General features: G+C 52.7%; 4 protein-coding genes across 4 annotated transcripts; 3 read left to right on the top strand and 1 right to left on the bottom strand.

Moving 5' to 3' along the window:
- Positions 1 to 1437: 1437 nt before the first annotated feature.
- On the top strand, positions 1438 to 3535 carry LTS14_005234 (uncharacterized protein; the record flags this gene model as incomplete). Its single annotated transcript, XM_064837932.1, has 4 exons — positions 1438 to 1967; positions 2183 to 2329; positions 2386 to 3372; positions 3430 to 3535. The coding sequence occupies 4 exons, from the start codon at positions 1438 to 1440 to the stop codon at positions 3533 to 3535; spliced, it is 1770 nt and encodes a 589-aa protein (XP_064694636.1).
- A 713-nt stretch (positions 3536 to 4248) lies between these two features.
- Positions 4249 to 9891, bottom strand: LTS14_005235 (uncharacterized protein; the record flags this gene model as incomplete). The annotated part of the gene is made up of 2 exons (XM_064837933.1): positions 4249 to 6019; positions 6080 to 9891. 2 exons carry the CDS (start codon positions 9889 to 9891, stop codon positions 4249 to 4251), a joined length of 5583 nt encoding a protein of 1860 aa, XP_064694637.1.
- A 1775-nt stretch (positions 9892 to 11666) lies between these two features.
- Positions 11667 to 17099, top strand: LTS14_005236 (uncharacterized protein; the record flags this gene model as incomplete). Its single annotated transcript, XM_064837934.1, has 3 exons — positions 11667 to 11959; positions 12018 to 15620; positions 15680 to 17099. 3 exons carry the CDS (start codon positions 11667 to 11669, stop codon positions 17097 to 17099), a joined length of 5316 nt encoding a protein of 1771 aa, XP_064694638.1.
- Positions 17100 to 17679: 580 nt separating this feature from the next.
- LTS14_005237 (uncharacterized protein) lies at positions 17680 to 20354 on the top strand (the record flags this gene model as incomplete). Its single annotated transcript, XM_064837935.1, has 3 exons — positions 17680 to 17741; positions 17801 to 19151; positions 19212 to 20354. 3 exons carry the CDS (start codon positions 17680 to 17682, stop codon positions 20352 to 20354), a joined length of 2556 nt encoding a protein of 851 aa, XP_064694639.1.
- Positions 20355 to 20431: the final 77 nt, after the last annotated feature.

A 20431-nucleotide genomic window follows, 5' to 3' on the forward strand; every position in this document is an offset into this window, starting at 1 on the left:
CTGTGCTTGACCTACCATTTGATGCTTACCAGCAGAGTCCGCACGTAATCAGTTTCTATCTTCATCTTCAGTGTCGCCACTCTCTGGAAGCAGGCTTTTTGACATCGTGCGGAGACTGTGGCATTCCTATGTAGACCATCGAAAGGACGCTGCTCGACTTTGTGTCCCGTGGTGATGTATAGCTTGTGTGTTTAACAAGAAGGCTCGAATGAAATGAAGGCAGGATCCGAAGACTTGGGCCTTTCCGCCTTGCGATGTGGCATGTTACTACCGTAGGTAATTCCAGCTTGTTTGAGATCTCCCAACGGCTTACTATGTCTTTGCTCGAGACATGCGTTCGGTAAGCTTTTACTTTGTCCACGATTTGCTGACAGGAAGTCAGCAAAAAGATTACCTTCCTAGAATAGGGCCTAGAATAGGACGAATGCTGCACAGCTTTGAGCGATTTGGCTTGGCTGCCGTACGGTCTCAGATAGCGAAACCAAGCTGTAGAGGGTGGTCTCAAGGTGTGGATTGCATTCAAAGCCTCTACAGCCGAGCAAGATTTATGGTAGCCTACCCTAACTCTTGGATCCCGAGCATGGGAAAGAAGCACGATCCCCTGAAGACTGGGACTGTCATGGGGTAGATCGACTCCAACTCGAAGGCTGGTGAAATCACTGCTCCATTGGACCGGCTTGTCCTACCTCATAGCATACTTTAAACATTACGAGGAGTGGTGATGTTCTGATGTGGCCAAGCAGCTGAGGCTGAAAGCTCGAGCCGTTCGAAAATGTGCTACTGCTCGCAGTCGCAGAGATTTGTGAGCTCAGACCATGCCAGCTAGGAATGCGAGAAAGAATGTAACTTCCGGCCATGGTTCAAGCCTGTATTTCCGAAGATATGCTTCGTTGGACCTCAGTGACTTTTTGGTAGAGAAATCAAAGAAGCTTCCATCACTTCTGTACTGCGGAACATACATCTGCATGAGGGAAAGACGAGCTGAGATCCAGCTCGCTCATATGCAGGGATCCCGCGACCAACGATGCACAGCCTCCATCTCTTGCTTTTTCCCACGCTCTCCACTTCTCTTGGCAATAAGGCCTGGGCGCTGGTAAGCGACAGTCGATGAAGACATACCCGCACCTACCGCCGCTTGTGGTCGACGACTTTTCCTCACCCACCTCTCAGCGTCCAGCATATGCCGCTGTAAGGTTAGATCGTCCGCAGTGAATTTGTGTCGCGTGTGCAAGTGTGCTGCCAGTGCTGGTAAGGTGGGACCCAGAGCGCTGGATGACTGGGGTGGCCGCGGCCATCTCCTCCGATAACGTGGATCTTCTCTGATTCTTGGATCCTCTTAAGACCTGATCGACCCCACCTTCACGCTCGCCTTTCTTCCTGTTTCTTACACCCACCGGACCCGCACCACCCACTCTAGACGACCGAGTGACTGGCACCATGGGTATCAAAGACTTTAGCTGGAGCGAGAAGAAGGGCGCAGGCGACGACCATGAGGTCCACCCAGATGCCATTGCACCTGGCTATGCCTCCCGAGACTCGGACGAGATTGTCGAGGGCGTCAACGAAAATGCCGACCAGCTTCACCGACGACTTGGCAACCGACAGATTCAGCTCATGGCTATTGGAGGCTCCATCGGGACAGCTTTGTTCGTCAGCATTGGAAGTGGTCTACACCATGGCGGTCCTGGCTCTCTGTTCATTGCTTACACTATCTACGCTTGCATGCTCGGCTTGGTTAACAACTGCATATCTGAGATGACCATTCTCATGCCTGTATCTGGAGGCTTCGTGCGTCTTGCTGGAGAGTGGGTAGACGACGCTTTCGGCTTCATGGCCGGATGGAACTTCTTTCTCTACGAAGCCCTTCTCATCCCGTTCGAAATCACCGCGTTGACTACCGTTCTTGGATTCTGGTCGGACAACATCCCTCCCTGGAGCGTGCCCATCGCAGCGATCATCCTCTATGCGTGAGTTACCCAAAGCGCCTACTTCCAAAGCACCAATGTCGACAAATTTCTTTGCCAAATGCAGCTTGAGCCCAAGCGCGACCACAGGCGACCAATCTATCTCTTTTGTTAACCTGCAGATGTCCCACATGCGACCTGCCTTCCCCAGAGCGACTTCTCTGTGGCCCGAAGCATCACTTCCCAGAGCACCTGCAAATGCTAATTTGACCGTGTAGCGCACTTAACGTGTTGGCTGTAAGAATCTACGGTGAAGCCGAATTCTGGCTATCTGGAGGCAAGGTCATCTTGATCTTCATGCTATTCACGTTCACCTTTATCACCATGGTAGGCGGCAACCCCCAGCACGACGCTTACGGCTTCAGGTTTGTCATACAGAGGCGGAAGAACTCGTCCCTCAGAGTCTGATTGCATATTATAGGTACTGGAAGAACCCGGGATCATTCGCAGAGTACATGACGACCGGGGCGCTTGGCCGCTTCGAGGGCTTCCTTGGTGCTCTCTGGTCAGCCTCTTTCACCGTCGTCGGCCCTGAGTACATCTCTATGGTCGCCGCCGAGGCCAAGCGACCTCGCATCTACATCAAGAACGCTTTCAAGACTGTATACTACCGGTTCGGTCTTTTCTTCATCATGGGCGCATTGGCTGTAGGCATTGTCATCCCCTACAACGACAAGACACTTACCAACATTCTGGCTGGCAACTCCGGCGGATCAGGCACTGCGGCCGCCTCGCCTTATGTCATTGCCATGACCAATCTTGGCATCAGCGTTTTCCCACACATCGTCAATGCACTCCTGGTGACCTCCATCTTTTCTGCCGGAAATTCATACACCTACTGCGCGACCAGGACGCTTTACGGCTTAGCACTGGAGGGCCGCGCACCAAAGTTTTTGCGCAAGTGCACGAAGAATGGTGTGCCTGTCTACTGCTTCGCCATTGTGATGATCTTCCCATGCTTGAGCTTCTTGCAAATCGGTAGCGGCTCCCAGGTCGTGCTCAACTGGCTTATCGCTCTCATCACAGCTGGCGGAGTCATCGACTACATCGTCATGTGCATTACCTACATCTTCTTCTACCGTGCGGTAAAAGCGCAAGGAATCGATCGCCGCACCTTCCCGTACCGCGGATGGTTCCAGCCATACTCTGCTTATATCGGCCTTGTCTGGATGGTCTGCATTGTCTCCTGTTACGGATATTCAAGCTTTACACCATGGAGCGTCTCGACTTTCTTCAGCTACTATACCATGGTCATTGTCTCACCAGCCCTCTTCATCATCTGGAAGGTGCTCAAGCGCACCAAGTTTGTGAAGCCGCATGAGGCTGATCTCATGTGGGAGCGACCGGTCATCGATGCATACGAGGGGACTTTTATCGATCCACCCGTTGGATTCTGGACTGAGATGCTGTGAGTCTTGGCTAAAATCCATCTTCCGTTATGACCTTGTTGCTGACCATATTCAAGCGATCTTGTGGGCCTTGGCCGCTTCGTCAAGGGCGCCGGCGCTCACCGCGACCGCAGACTGTCCAGTGTGGCCGATATCGAGCAGAGGAGGATGTCCGCCAAATAGATGAGTGGATTACGGGGGTAACGAGACATGCTCGCGAACTGTCGATTCAAGTCACATGTGTAACTGAAATATTCGAGTGTAGCTATACAACATCTCATCGTACAGCCCCAGGCCAATTTTTTGACACCTAAAACTGCGACTTGCCTTACTGCTAGTGTAGCGCGTAGGCGTTGTTAGCGATGCAGTCGCTCCGTAAGAGCTCTGCGTCATATGCTTGAAGACCGTCGTTGGGAAATAAAGCTCTTTGAGACTTGTCATTACTTGAGGCACGTATGATGTTCTGTACAGTATCAATGTGGACACAGAAGCCTACACCTTTTGGAAATCCATTACTCCAGTTACCACATTGCCTCCCTTTCCCAACCAAGCACCGTCAAATGACCCAAACGCCCAAGCAATGAACAAAAGCAAAGCCGTCACGCAAGATCTCTCGTATTTTTGCTCGAAATCTTGGCCGGGTACAGATCCCAGATCCGGTGATGGAAAGCCAAGCCCAACTAGAGCATGCGTCCGTAGGAATTGAGTCTAGTCATCACAGCATTATCCACAGCCATTGCGAGAGAAGAAGGCAGCACGAATTCGTACGGCTTACTCTTGATCCATCGATTCAAGTTCCCTTGCGTTATACGTTGCCCCTGTTTGTTGAGGAGCGGCCGTGTGACGAAGATGTACTCGAAGAAAAAAGGACACCAATCTTTCTGGACAATGCCACACTACAATTGCCCACTCAAGATCGCTTCCGTCGCGCTGCCGATATATTGTCTCTTGATCTCCAGCGGGACTCCGAAGCGGCGCTCGAGCTCGGCTCTCACGTTCTTCTTCGTCACAGTCATGAGATCTGCCGTGCGCAGGATCTCGCGGATCTCGGCGAGTAGCGCATCGTCGGATGGGAGTTCGGACATCATCTCCATGTCGCTGCCGGAGTAGTTTCGTGGAAGACCACCGGCAGTGCCACCCATAAGAAGACCTTCAGATGGCGCCAGAGACAATCTCGACCCGTTGTTATAGTAAGGAGACGGTACGCCCAGCTGGCTCATAGGTCGCGAAGGCGGATACTCTCCACTGTATCCACCACCGTAGACACTCGCAGCAGGATGCCAACTCTTGGTCGCATAGCTGACGCCACTAATCTCAGACCGCGCATCGTCGCGCATCGTCGCCGCCTCGGCAGCCTCATATAGCTCCGCCTGATACGCCTCCCACTTCCTCTTGGGGATGCTATCCGGGTCGAATTTGCCCTCGTCCGAAACCAAGACTTGCTTTCCAGATTCTCCCGTGACCATACGCGTGTTACCCCAAGAGAAATCGTCCATATTCCAGAAAGCATACAACGGCAACCCGAACGAGAACACCGGCGTCGCGAGCATATAAATAATCATCCAGCCAATCATCTCCCACTTCCGTCGCAAGATGAAGATAATAGCTTGCAACCCGTAGATAGCTCCCAGCAAGATGACCGCCGTTATGGGCACACTGCTCGGATTCATCCCAATAAGCACGAATAGGTAAATGATGTATCCCACGATGACCGGTTGGACGACAGTACTCAGCAAGTCCAGGAAGACGACGAAGCGCATACTAAAGCAGCAGAAACCGCAGAGTTGCTGGAGTGGGATAAGTTCGATAAGGTTGTGCACGGTACTGTTGATCCAGCGACGGCGCTGCGACATGAAGACTGCCCAGCTCTCCGGGGCGATGGTCCAAGCATGGGCACGCATGATATACTTCGTCTTGTACTTGGGGTGGTATTTCAATAGGAGCGTGGTCAGGTATCTGTCTTCTCCAAGGTGCAGAAGGTTCTTGGAGTGCAGGGTATCGACTCGGATCTCGGAGTAGTCCTGCACGATCTCTTTGCTGACGAAGAGCGGCTTTCCCGTCTCGGCGGCGCGGATGCGGTACATGGAGAAACAACCTGGCAGGCAAGTGACGGAGCCGAAGAGCGACTCGAAGGCCTTGGTCAGGTTGTGGGAGATGTAGTATTCGTAGACTTGCATCATGGTGATCATCGATGCCTTGGAGTTGGAAAGTGCAGTTTCGCCACACACAGCGATCAACTTCGTGTCGTGGAGAAAAGCAGAGACAAAGCGCGTGGCAGAGTCCGGAGCTACGACGGTGTCGGCGTCGATCTGCAGCAAGAATTCGTAGAAGGTCGGGTTAACACCAATCACATTACGAATCTGGTGGTGTAGCTCCAGCTCCAGAGGTGTCATGGCCAAGTTGTAGTGCACACGGTTCAAGAAGCGCATGAGCACCATCTGCGAATCACGCTTGCCACGATTGCCAGGGCGGGAAACTTCGCTAGGCTTGCCGACCTTGACCAGCACGATGAACGGGACGATATGGCCCTGCACCTCGTAGAGACCAGAATAGACCTTGCCCATGTTGTGTTGCTTCTGGCCCTCGCCCAAGGATTCGAAGCTGAGCGGTTCCGGGTCCACGGATTCAGGCACGCCAAGAATGTCGAGGACGATCCTAGGAGTAGGTCTGTAGCAGTCTCATTAGCTTTGAAACGCCTACGATAATCATTCGCAATGTCAGACTCACCGATCGTTACCCTGTCCAATGATCATACCATCGCAGATAATGAACAAAAGTTTACGCTTATCATCATACCTCATCCTCGCCGCACTATCAATAGCACGACGGAGGGAATCCTCATCCTCGGTATAAGCCGGCACGGTAGCAATAACAAACTTGTCCAGATTCTCCGGCATGGTCTTCTTACCAAACTGCAACGCAGCCAAAAACTTGACACCGATGACACTAACAAGCAGCAAGCTGATAGCGAGCAGAATGTACTTGGCAAAGAGACATTGCGGTGAGTTCCGCGTGTCGAGGTCGCCGACGTAGAAGAGATTGTCCATGCAGACTTGCATGCGCTGGCGGAGAGCTGAGTCCAAAGGGAGAGCTTCCCAGTACTTGGTCACGTCTTGGCCTGGGCGTTGCTGGAAGAGAGAGACGACATTGTTGTCCATGAAATTGCTGTCGACTGGGTACGGAGTCGTGCCATTAGGGAAAGCGGGTTGACGACCACCGATAAGGTAGTCCGTGAAATCGTAGACGCGCTTGTTGATGTATGCGACACTCTGGGACTTGTCGGCCAGAGTCTTGAGGTACTGCGCCGAATACCCAACATGGCCTTTATAGTAGTTGCCCTTGAGCATGAGCATCTGCTCCGAGAACCAAGCAGGCTGGTATTCAGTCGTCGACCATCGGAAATCATGGTACTTCGCATTCTGATCAGTGACACTAACGGTTCCCGCCTCTCCAGTAAAGTTGTAGTTGCGATAGCTCGCTTGAACAGCCGGATCAACACCACTCTCATTGACACCTTGGCACAAACCCGAGACCTGAACCGGAAACAAATTCGTAGCATCCAGACCCGCATACTTCTTCAGCGCACTCTGCGGTACTATCTTAGGATAATGAGCCGGCATAAACTTGTCCAGGTCCAAAACCACACCGCGAACCGCGAGGTAAGAGGATGCGCCATTCTTGCCATTGAAGGACGTCAGCTCGGCGGCACTATAGACATGCTGAGTCGGACAGATGAGGCGCGGGAAGCCGGCCATGAAGAAGACGACGAAGCCGCAGAAGAACCAGATGATGAAGTTGATTGCTAGCTTTTCCCTCCACGCCATTCTGACGTCCTTGCGAGATATCCGACCGATATGTTTGATGGCCAGGTCGGGTATGAACCAGGTTAGGGCGTAGACGATGACAAGCCAGCGTTTGCGAGAACCGCTCATAGGGATTGATTCAACTTCGGTGACTTTGGCATCATTTCCCTTCTCCGCCATCTGCGAGCGTGTCTCCAGGTTGCGGAACATATCGCCATCGCGGAAAGCAGAAGCACCAGCCTCGCTCTTGGTGTCCATATCGCGGGAGCCAAAGTATCCAGCAGCTTTATCGTTGTCGTAGTAGTTGCCAGAACCAGGAGTGTTGAGCAGCGCAACTTTACTGTCGCCGAATTCACCCTTTCTGTTCGCATCCGCTGGCGTGAGCATACCGTTATCATTGTACGGCTCATCCGAGTACGGTACGGGAGCCTCTCCCAGCTCCTGCACACGCGCGACTTGCCTCCAGCATCTCTCAGACATAAAGACACCAGTCGCACCCACCCTCGCCTCATTTGGTGGCCAACTCTTCTCATCAAAGATAGCCTCGGCCTTATCCTTTTCGCTTCCTATGATCGAGACGTCGCCTTCAGCAGCTCCCAGAAACTCGCCAAATGGCATGAAGATGCTGAAATCTGCGTTACGGACTCTTTGGCTGATTTCGGCAATTCCCAGCGTCTGTACCTGAGTTCGCACGCATTTAGAGTCGAATTGGTTGGCTATTCGACGATCGTTGGGCTTCAGGCAGAAGAAGAAGTAGGCGTTCGTGTTGGGTGCGGTCAAGCTCTTGGTGATGTTGTCCAGACTCGACATGAACTGCGCAGCAGCTCCTTGCTGCTGGTCGCCCGTTTGCCGTTGAGTGCGCGAAAAGCTGCGGGTGCCTCCTTCGTCACTGCTCTTGTCGTCATCCCTGCCAGCCGCTGCCAGACGGCCACCTCTTCCTCCTGTCTTCCTGCGAGCCATGCTAGGCATGCGGCTAGGCTTACTTGCGACACTCGCTTGTGTGACAGCTGTCCTGTCCTTGGTTGTGACCTTCTGCAGCGCCTCTTGACTGAACAGCTCTTGCACGAACTCGCTCCCACTCGCGCTCATAAGGTTCATCAGATCACCAGAGATGATTTCACCATTCTCCTCCAACAGACCGTCGATGGGATAGTCGACCTCACCCGCAAAGTGCTTGACCGTGAAAGTGGCATGCGTGTTCTCAGTCGCGAAGTTGTTGCCAGGAAGGGTGACCATTGAATTCGCGACATCAATGGCCGGATTCTTGCCATCGAAGCGTTTACGTATGGACTCGAGGAATTGCATATCGGTCTTGCCACGACGCATTTGGTCGTCTAGAATGCTGAGCAGACCATTGCCGGGCTTGAGTAGACCCTTGACCGCATCGGTGTTGTCAAAGTAGGAAGTCGCTGGTACCTGGACTTCTTCAGTCTCAAGCAGATCCGCTTTCCGCTCAAAGAAGGACTGCAGGCAGAAGTTGTAGAGACTCTCTGTGGCTGCATTGTTTAGCAGCTGGTCGAGAGTGCTGTGCGTAGAGGTCGTCGCCGCGAAACCAGGAAAGTCAACAATCGAGACGGTGTTCGCCACAGCATCTTCAACTGCGCAAGTCCGCTGATTGATCTTCTCCATGATCAAAGACAGAAGTAGCGAGTATAAAGTCTTCGCCAGCTCATCCGCATTCTCCCTTGCACCTTTCGGGTCCATCATAATAGTCACCCGCTCGCGATGCAGCATCTTCGACCTATACCCAAGCGACAACTCCAGATCTTTCGCAGGGACACCCAAGAAGGCAGCCACCATATCCAGAACCTCCTTGTTCTTGACCACGGTCATGTCCCCACCTCCCTCAGCGCCATACCCACCGCTCTCATCAGCCGCGGGCTGCGTGGCCTGCGTCGTAACGAACTCCAGCTGTCCAATATGCAGAATACAAGCCAACACTTCGCAAATCCTAGCAATCTCCTCCCGTGGGAACTCGAGTTTCCGAAGTGCCGTCTTGAAGTGCTGGAAACCTTCTGCATCATTGATCCCGACTTTCATCTGTGAGTTGTGGCCCAAGTATCGCCATCTCTTCGCGCCGGTGAGTGAGTCACGGTGACTGTGCTGCTCAAGGCCGAGATGGTCCTTTTCATTTTCGGACGTGCCGGCGAGAAGATAGTAGAGGACGTGGAAGTTCCGCTCGCCGGATGGCACAAATGCTACTCGGCTCCTTTCCAGCCTGTGGTCTAGGATCTTGCAGCCGATGAGCGTGGGGTAGATACTATTGCCCGTCTCGTACTGGAGTTCGAAGAATAAGCCTGCCTTGCTGGCGGTGGGGGTGGTGACGCTCTTGGTCGTGGTCAGGGTATCGAAGACGAAGGAGGCGAAGCTCAATTTCTTGGATAGTGGAGTGGATGTGAAGCCGAGGAGGGTACTGGTCAGAAGAGACCGAATCGTCGACTTGCCAGATCCTGTCTCACCCAAGAAGACCGCCGCTTGGTTCTCTTGTCGATTGCCTAGTCGTGTCCATATCCTCTGCGCCAGCTCCTCAGCGGCGCCCTGGGCACTGCCTTCCTTGCCGCCATTCGGGCCTTTGGCTGCGGAAGTGTAGGTGTTGACCGAGATGTACGCCTGGCTCGAGAGTGTAGTAATGGGTTGATTTATGTGGAACCGAGAAGCGATGTGGCCGGTGAGGTTCGTGTCGGATTGTTGGTGAGCCGGTAATGATACCAGGTTGGCTGTTTGTGTGTTCGCCATGGTGATTGTCGATGGCGAGGCCTAATGGGCCTGCTCTGATAGGGAGACTGCAGCACGCGCAGATATTCGGCCTCGAAAGGCTTAGATTACTCAATGATGTCTCTGGTAGTGATCTATGACCGTCTGTTGCAAGATGATGGCCAGCGCCTTCTTTCAGTATAGCCTCACAATCCGTCTTTTGCCCCTTCCAAGCGAATGTGTCCAAGTCGACTAAAGCCCCAAGACACTACTCGAGGCGTCAATATGGTACAGAGAAGATATCACAACATAGCAACAATAGAATGCAACAACACAGTCAAAAGATGATACAGTATTCTTTGGCTCAGGCCCGCACAACACGCCTCTCCCTGGGCCGCTTGCCTCTGTGCTGCGAGTGAAGAAGTAACTTGCAGGGATACGCCCTTTCTCATCCACGCTAAGGCCACATTGGTGCAACGGCTTTTGACGAAATGCTTGAGCCCTTCTATTTCAGACACGAGCTTTACATTATTGTTGCTGCGTATATGGAGAGTAGTTCAGCATGATGACACGAGCAACAGTGGATCAAATAGCAGTTGTTTTTCGAACGCTGTGCACAGCAAACACATGGCTGGTCGGACGATCCAAGTTGTGCTGTGTTTTCCTGCTGTGATTCTCATGCACGCGGTTACTGGGTGGGTTTTGGTGGCGTTATGGGGCCGTCTGACCGGGACGATCACGAACTCTTTCCAAGCAGAAGACGAGAACATTTCTAGTGTTGCCGTGGCTGTAGAGGGAACTGCAGGTGCGAGCTTGGATTGAAAACGTTCTGTTACCTCTATACACGGCGAATAAAACGTTGTCCGCTCAGACCCCATCATGGGTATGGCATATGCCATTCAAAGTCACTACTCTACGGCTACAGGTCAACACTGTCAACGCGAGCTCCAGTCTGTTTACCAAAAGCAGTGCTTAGCTCGATGATGTATAGCAACAGCTTATACTGCTACTAGCTCCACCACCCGTATAAGCTGCACGAGGGACGCGTAATGTTGTGGGAGCAACGAGCTCCGGTACCTGTTGTTGAGAGAGAAAGGCGAGGAGTTAAATGCGGCTAGCTCAGATCTGCTTTCCGTTTAGGTGGTGGCGAGAGCTCGATATAGATTTCTTTGCTTGCTTGCAGTGTGCTTGAATGCGAAGTGTGTAAGCTGCACAGAGCAGAGCATTACGTCGTGTGTGGTAGTGCGTCTCTGCCGTTAATCCATGAAGGTCATTGGAAGACACTCCTAGCTCTCGTTGAACATCCGTCCCCATCTGTGGCGTTGGTAAGGAAGTGAGAAATCCAAACTACAAACCCATGTCCGAACTCTATTCCGGCACGCTCGTCCCGACACAGGCTAGCGCTTCTGCAGGACCCCAGTTCATCAGCTTGAGAAGTTATTAGGCCAGTCAGGAGTGCGGCGGCGGCGGGCTTGTCTGTGTTGGTTGGAGACTTTGTGTTGCTGAGAACACAAGCTTGTGGTTGCCGCCATTGTCTCTGTCTGGCCCTGTCACTGTCTTGTATTACTGCTATTCTACCCATTGTGACTACCTCACGAGGGCTATCGATCGTTTACGTGGAAATCGCTGTCCACATCTTGCGATATTCGATACTCCATTCGCTTGCAAGGCTACAATTCACCAAATAGCCTCAGCGGCGAACAAAATACCCCTTCGAAGGATCGATCACGGCCTTTAGTGGACTGAGAGCACCCGAACTCGACACCCGCCCATCAGGGCAGCCATATACTGTATAACACACATAATACACCATCACAATGGCGAACCGAACGAGCCATTACTCGACAACCTCGAGGACAAACACGATGCAGCAGCCAAATGTCTCACAACAGATGTCGACAACATCGTGTCTTAATGCTTGCCACACAGCCTATACTGCATCGCACCCGGTACAACTGGAAAGCAGCACGAGTCTGGTTGTCAATACCTGGGTTACTGGATCTAGCACAGGGCCGGATGGAAGATATGGTGGCACAGTGGATGGAGAAATGGCAAGACGGGCGTGGGAGCATGCCAGGAGGAGAGCGGAGGATGGGGCTGTCGTGCTTGGGTATGTGCCTAGCATAGTATGGACGAAGATGGTGGCAATTGCTGACATGAGCGGACAGATCTCTCCACCACTCCACTCCATCTCTATTAGCACCCTTCATCTCCGCCCTACCATTGTCTGTCCCGGGCACATTTTACACAGCACTAAACGCGCTACGACCATTCCTACATACTGCCGCACCCTTCAATCCCTCTCTGCCACGATACTTCGGGCTCTCCGCTGTCTTCCAATTCACCTACGCCGGCGACCTGACATCTGCCTCGCTCGCCCTCTCCACATCCGGCATCGATACGCAGAATGGTCTGCTCAATGTGCCGGCCGAACACGGTTATCGTGCCTTCGACGTCTTCTACTATCTGTTGACTAGCGCGTCATCACAGCAAGAGCGGGAGTACCTAGGCCTGAAACCAGCAAATCAGTATGCTTTGCTGAAGAAGAGCGAGACCTATACTGCGCCATCATACATTCCCACCGCGGATGACGCGGCGAATGCTGAGGACTTCCGCGAGAGCCTGAAGGCCATCGGTATCAAGGGCAAGAGCCTGCGCCAACTTTTGTCTGTTGTAGCGGCTCTCCTACGACTCGGCGATGCCGTGGGATTTCTCGTTGATCAGGATGAGCTCGAGTCGACTTGTGAAGATGTGGGAGGCCTACTGGATGTCGACCCTGAGGTCCTGCTTAAGAAATGCGTCACCGATGAGCGCGAAGTCTTGATTGCTGGTATCTACGAAGCGCTCGTGGACTGGGTCATCTCTCGCGCCAACGAGGCGGTGCGCTTCGAGATGGCCAGTGGCAGGACAATTGGTTCGGTTGCTGGTAGTGAGGGTGGTGCTGTCACACCGCCGAGTAGCAACGACGATGCAGACAATGTCAGTATCACGGTCGTTGAAATTCCTTCGCAAGCCCTTGGCAAGGCTGTGGCTTTGTCGAGAGTCTTCGATGATCAGGCTGGTATCAATGCTGAGATGAAGATGGATGGTCTACAAGCTGTACAGGCAGGGTCTTCTGTTGTTCGGGAGATGAAGGATGCGATTGCACAGAGTGAGCCGGATCTTGGGATCATGACTGGCCTTACCGGACGAGATCGTGAGAGCCAGCTTGATCGAAGGCAGAATACGCTGGAGAAGATTGCGGTAGAGGCGGAGGAAGACAGCTTCTTGAAGAGGCTGCTCAATCCCGTTGCCAACGATGGCGTGGTTATTGGAAAGCACGGTCGATTCCATCTTTCACAAGTCTTGGACAGTAGCAGAGTCTGGTTCCAGCTATGCCTTCACCCATCGGACGACTCACCAGCAACATTTGCTGGCCGAGCACAGCAGCAGTGGTCCGCAGCCTCAGTCTCGAGCCAGATTCGTGGCTGGAGATTGCCTGAGTGGGCGAACCACCGCAACAAGCAGCTTGACTTTACAGCAGACTTTGATGTCGAGGAGTTCGTGGACAGATATTCGAGGCTAGGCTGCCAGGGTGGCCGAGAGGGCGTCGAGGCATGGCTTATGGAGCGCGGTTGGTCGAATGGCGAAGTCTTTGTCGGCAGCGAGCGCATCTGGATGCGTGAGAATGCTTGGTGGGAGGCCGAGAGTATGTTGGACATGAAGCCAGTCGAAGAATCACCTTTCGATGGCATGGCGACTGGATATTCTGTCCAGACACCTGGCGGTATTGGCGAGGGCTTCTTTGGACAACAGTATGGCGACAATACTAGCAGGGACAACCTACTCAGTCGCGCACCTACAGCTATGGCGCCGAGTCAGATGGCCAGGAGTCTCGCTCCTACACAGGCACATACCATGAAGAGTGGTGGTGACTATGGCCTTGGCTTTAAAGGCGATCCCGTCAATCATGACATTATGGATTATGGCGACTTGGACCCGGATCTCCTGGCTGGAAAGGAGGTAGAAGTTGAAAAGACAACTTGGGGTCGACGCCTTTGGGTCTTCGCAGCCTACGCGGTCACTTGGTGGGTTCCCAGCTTTGCACTGAAGCATATTGGTCGTATGAAGCGACCTGATGTCCGGATGGCATGGCGTGAGAAGATCCTGCTTATGTGTATCATCTTCTTCCTGAACGCCGCTATCATCTTCTGGATCGTAGAGTTTGGGAACTTACTATGTCCGAATTGGGACAAGGCATGGAACCGACAAGAAGTGTCATACCACACTGGCGACACTGACTTCTGGGTGTCCTTCCGAGGTGGTGTCTACGACCTGACCAAGTTCTGGAAGCTTCAGCACAGTGACAGCAACATCGACACTACGCAGGAGAACATGCAGCCGTTTGCCGGGCTGGACATGGACCAGTATATCGTTCCACCACTCACCGTCGCATGCCCGGGTGTCGTTTCCGACGATACGGTCTATCTGCAACCTAACAGCACGCTGTTATACCCTCTCGGAGCGCACGTCAGTGGACCACTGAGACAATCTGATCCCACGACCAAGCTCCATGACATCAACTGGTATGTCGATTACTTTCTACCGCGCATGAAGGAGATGTACAAAGGTCAACTTGTGTATACCTCCAAGAGTGTCAAGAACGATGGCCAGAACAACAATCATTACTGGTTCAGGCTGGGCAACAGGGTTTACGACCTGACAGACTACTTCTATACCCTGAAGCTGATGAACAACCTCCCGCAATACGCCTTCTTTGGCGATGCGGTCGCGCAGATGGTCCAGTCCAACCCTGGCGAGGATATTCAGACGCTTTGGGATAACAATCCGAATTTGAATGCCACCTTCTCAGGCAACGTCAAGAATTGTCTCGACAATGCTTTCTATGTTGGCAATACTGATTTCCGCAAGACCGCCCGCTGCCAGGTCAACAACTACCTCCTCATCGCTTTCGCTGGTATCCTGTGTGCCACCATCTTGGTCAAGTTCTTGGCCGCTTTGCAGCTCGGTTCCAAGCGTCGACCAGCTCAGCAGGACAAATTCGTTATTTGCCAGGTCCCTGCCTATACTGAAGGCGAGGACTCGCTCCGAAAGGGTCTGGACTCGCTTACGGCCCTTGCCTACGACAACAAGCGCAAGCTCATCTGTGTCGTCTGCGACGGCATGATCGTCGGAGGTGGCAATGACCGACCAACACCAAAGATCGTCCTGGATATCCTAGGTGTGGACCCGAAAGTTGATCCTCCCGCCCTACCATTCAAGGCCGTGGGTGTCGGCAGCGAACAGCTCAACTACGGCAAAGTCTACTCCGGTCTCTACGAATACGAAGGCAATGTAGTCCCTTACATCGTCATCGTCAAAGTCGGCAAGGAATCGGAACAGACCAAGGCTAAGCCGGGGAATCGTGGTAAACGAGACAGTCAAATCCTTCTCATGTCCTTCCTCAATCGCGTCCACCATCGCAGTCCCATGAACCCGCTCGAACTCGAAATCTTCCATCAGATCAACAACATCATCGGTGTCGATCCGGAGTTGTACGAGTACCTCTTTATGGTCGATGCCGATACTAAGGTCAAAGAGGATTCGTTGAATAGGCTTGTGGCTGCTTGTGCGCATGACGCGAAGATTGCTGGGATCTGTGGTGAGACGAGTCTGGAGAATGAGGAGCGCAGTTGGTGGACGATGATTCAGGTTTACGAGTATTATATTTCGCATCATTTGGCCAAGGCTTTTGAGAGCTTGTTTGGGAGTGTTACCTGTTTGCCTGGGTGGTAAGTTCATCTTGAGACCTTTTGAAGATGAAAACTTCGTGCTAACATTTGGCGATCAGTTTCTGCATGTATCGACTCCGGACTGCGGATAAGGGACGGCCACTTATCATCTCGGACAAGGTCATCCACGAGTATGCGGACAACAACATCGACACCTTGCACAAGAAGAACCTGCTCTCCCTGGGTGAGGATCGTTATCTCACGACCCTCATGACCAAGCACTTCCCATCCATGTCCTACAAATTCATTCCGGATGCTTATGCGCTAACGGAAGCTCCCTCGGAATGGTCTGTCCTGCTCTCCCAACGTCGACGATGGATCAACTCCACGATCCACAATTTGGCCGAGCTGGTGATGTTGAAGGATCTGTGTGGCTTCTGCTGTTTCAGTATGAGATTCATTGTCTTCATCGATCTTTTCGGCACCGTTATCCTGCCTGCGACCTGCGCGTACTTGGCTTACCTGATCTACCGCGTCGCATCGGGCACTGGACAATTCCCGCTCATCTCCATTGTCATGATTGCCGCGGTCTACGGTCTTCAGATGGTCATCTTCATCATCAAGAGGCAATGGCAGCACATCGGCTGGATGATCATCTATCTCATGGCATACCCAATCTACAGCTTCGTGCTGCCGATCTATTCGTTCTGGAAGCAGGATGACTTTTCTTGGGGTAATACCCGTATCGTCATTGGGGAGAAAAGTGGCAACAAAGTCGTGGCGAAGGAGGAAGAGAGGTTCGACCCGAGGAGTATAGTGCTGCAACGATGGGACGACTATGCGCTTGCGAATAATCTGCCTGGTCGTCGTGGACTGGCGCCGGAGAAGGAGGGTGGGTTTGGAAATGGGTATAATGATGCTCCCGGTGGCTATGAGATGGATGACATGCACAGCATGTATTCGTCCGTCAAGCCTGCCTCGACGATCTTGACCGGCTTCCCGCAACAGCAACAGCATGCCGGCATGTATCGACCGCCGCAGCAGAGCCCGAGTCCGTATAACATGCTCAACCGCCAGAGCACGTACAGTCGGTATACTGGCTACACCGACCTCGGAGCACAACAACAACAAATGGAGCAGCAAAGCCGTCTCATGTCCATGGGTGGTATGAGCGAACAATACGGCACGCAACGCGGCGTCTCGCAGACCGACTTGCTCGGCGGCAACGGCATGCGCAGCCCAGGCATGAACTCGAACATGGGCATGGGTATGGGCATGAACCGCGCCCAGTCGCCTTACGGTCAGCCGCAGCAGTCCCGACCCGCTAGTACCATCAACCTCGCCGCTTTCCAAACCCAAGGCCCGCCCAACGAGACTATCACGCAGGCTATTCGCGAGGTCTTGTTGGAAGTGGATATGGATAATGTGACTAAGAAGCAGGTCAAGGCGCTGGTGGAGCAGAGGTTGCAGTGTCAGCTTGCTGGGGATAAGAGGTCGTACATGGATAGTCAGATTGATGTGGAGTTGGCTAATATGTAGAATGTTATTTTACTGCGAGCTCTGAGAAGGATTTGATTGGCAATGGGGTAGTGTGTAGAGTGCGGGCGGGTGTGTTCTGAGTTGAATCTGCATAGCTTGGGTTGGCGTCTGGGTATAATGGTTTGGATACTTGATGAGCGGCTGGCGTTTCAGAGGGTCTCGTGCAAAATGAATGGGATGGGTCGTTGTGTAAAGCGCTGTCGATCCTTCATATTATGTATAGCTTTACTGGCAGGATAATACATATTGCCCGTTCTTGAAGTCGCCTTCCCAGACAACATCTTCTCGGTAATCACCCTCTGGCCTTCACGTTGACGCCGGAAGCGATTCCCGCTCATGCTTTGCGGCTCATGGTGCACGAGTCAACATCCGGCTCGGTTCGCTCCAAGATGCACCGAGATCATTGCCATTGACTTCGTTCTACCCCATGCGGAGACAGCAGGGGATATGCACGCCCGCCCACATGGAAAGGAAGCGTGGTTGGCAGCCGTGGCATAGGCGCAGGAGTGAGAATAAAATCGGATGACCTTCCAGTAGCATGAAGCGTACTCCGCACACGCCTTTTTGCTATTCTATCAGCATGGGCTTCGTACGGACGATTAGACTTCTAACGGCAAGCAAGTTGTTGCAGCAGGCGACGGCGTATGTATCAGACGTCAGTATGGCCTTGTATGAACAGAGCTAACGTGATTATGCTTCAGCTTTGTCGAGTATGGCGATGTCAGCCCAGCCAAGATCAATCTCGGAAGCACGATCACACTGGACGCAACGACACCATACACCAACCAAAGCATTACGCTGACGCCATCAACGCCCTTCCTTACCATTGACTACGGTACCGAGATAGCTGGTCTCCCCTTCGTCGATGTTGCCTCGCTTTCTGGGCCGACACAGATTGAGGTCAAGTATAGCGAACAATATCCCGCTCTGCTCGAACCACAAAGTGATGGACCATGGGTGTTCTTCAACGGACTTTCGAACACTTTCCGGGTCGAGACGTTTAATCTGACGACGAAGGGAAGATCGGAGTCTTTCTTCATCCAGGGAGGCCAAAGATGGGAGACTGTACGCCTCCTCACCAATACATCAGTCACCTTCAGTGCCATCGGCATGAATTCGACAGCTGCCCGTGTCTCACCAAATAATATGCCTGCCACTTTCACCTCGTCGAACGATGTCTACGACGAGATCTACAATTTGGGCGCTCGATGTGTGGAGGTCGCTTGCGTAGATGCTGGCAATGCTGTGTCGACGTTCGAGATCACCTCCCATGGCGTCTTGCTCAGAAATCAGCAGGCTTCGCTGTCCATCAAGAGCACGTCTTTCGCCAACTACTCCATGTCCTTCATGACCAAGATCGTGCGCAGTGGAACTGGTTGGAAGGTCGCTGCTGGTATTGGACCTTACGGAGCTTCGTTCATATTGACCTCGGACTATCCCACTGATAATACCTTACTCAATACCAATAGGACTCTGGTACCACCGAACACTCTGGTCTTCAATTATGGTTGGTGGATCGTAAATCAGACGACCCTTGAGTCGGGCTGGAACCAGTACTTCCCACTTCAGCAGACGATCAAAGAGGACCAGTGGTACGACATCTCCACCACGTTGACTGCCGCAGGATACAACGTCACTTTGGATGGCACTCCGATCGCTTTCGTTCCTGTTGCGGAAGCTGCCTTGCTAGCGGCCACTGGAGCAAGATTTGGCTCAGGCTCTCCCACTGCAGGCTCATTTGGGTTTGGTCCTTTTCAGGACGAGATAGCTTACGTGAAGGATGTCGTCGTGGTAGCCAACAATGGCACTGAGCTATATCGCAATGACATGACTACGAACGAAGTTCTGACGGAGTATAGTGTACAGGATCTGGAACACTCGATATGCATGGATGGCGCGAAACGGGATCGACTTGTATGGATTGGTGACTTCTATCACACTGCACGAATCATTCTGGCATCGACGAGGCGTACAGACTATCTTCTAGGTACTGTTGGTTATGGTTACCTTTGGCAAATGACCGAAGGACCGTTCGCAGGTTTCGTGCCTATAGTATGTCCCCTCTCTCGCACATGATATATTCACAACGTACTGATATGGTGTCCTCTGTAGAGCCCACAGTTGGGATCTGACCCGGCCAACAAAGATGCGTTCATAAGCCAGTATGGCGGGCTGATCGACTATCAAGACTTGTTCCTTTCGGGCATTGGCAACTACTTCCGTGCTACTGGTGACAGCCAAGGCTTGTCACAGTACTGGCCAAACATCAAAGCTCAGGTCGCCAGAAGATTGACCTACGTTGATCCCGTCACGGGGCTGATGGCGGGCGAGGACGCCTTCTACTTCCTTGGACCGGTCAATGGAAGCGCAGCCACGGCTTTGAGTGCTTATACGCTACGACTGCTGGTACCTTTGGCCGAAGCCTTCAGTGACCTCCCGACGGCGACTTTGTGGAATAACACTGCCAACAGTCTCAGCGCGGCTATAAATCGCGAACTCTGGAATCCTGCGCTCGGCGTATACTCATTGTCATTGACCGATCGTGGAAACTTCTCTCTGACAGCAATTGCTTGGACCATACTGTCAGGGACCGCTAACGCCACTCAAGCCGCATCCATGGTAGCGAAGATGGACACTCTGCGTCTGGGTGTTGGCTATAAGACTATTTCCTCCGATCCAAACTTGAATACCACGAACCTATCCCCGAACACTTGCGGCTTCCTCCTTGATGCACTGTTCAAAGCTCATCGCGACCTTGGTGTGCAAAACTTGACCGTCGCTAGGACGCTCCTGGATGATTTCTGGTCCAAGATGGTCACGGTAGACGAATACTACTCCGGGACTTCATGGGAGTACCTCTATGCTGGTAACGGCGCGCCAGGTCTCGATCTTTTCACCTCACTTGCACATCCGTGGGGCGGAGCACCAACCTATGTCTTGCCTGAGTATGTCCTCGGGATTGCTGCAACATCACCAGGGTACAAGACATGGGAGTTTGCGCCTGTACTGAATGGCTTGGGCCTTGACCATGCTGAAGGTACCGTGGTCACTCCATACGGAGATATCAATGCAAGCTGGCAGATCCTAGGTGGTGGCGTAGTTGTACTGAGTGTCAATGCGCCGGCAGGTACTCAAGGCACTCTGGTCCTACCTAACGACAATGCTGAGGCGGAGTGCGATGGCTGGAAACATCGCGGCGGCAAGATGCAATTGTCTGGTAGCGGCATGAAAAAGATCACTATGCATCGATGGTAAGGACTAGTCCGATGACATACGAAATTCCACGAGAGTCCGCATCACCATAGGATCAAAGTCTGGCCTAATGGTAATCA

The sequence above is a fragment of the Recurvomyces mirabilis genome (genome assembly GCF_035927965.1).
Source record: "Recurvomyces mirabilis strain CCFEE 5264 chromosome Unknown scaffold_12, whole genome shotgun sequence".
In the NCBI taxonomy this organism is placed as follows: domain Eukaryota; kingdom Fungi; phylum Ascomycota; class Dothideomycetes; order Mycosphaerellales; family Teratosphaeriaceae; genus Recurvomyces; species Recurvomyces mirabilis.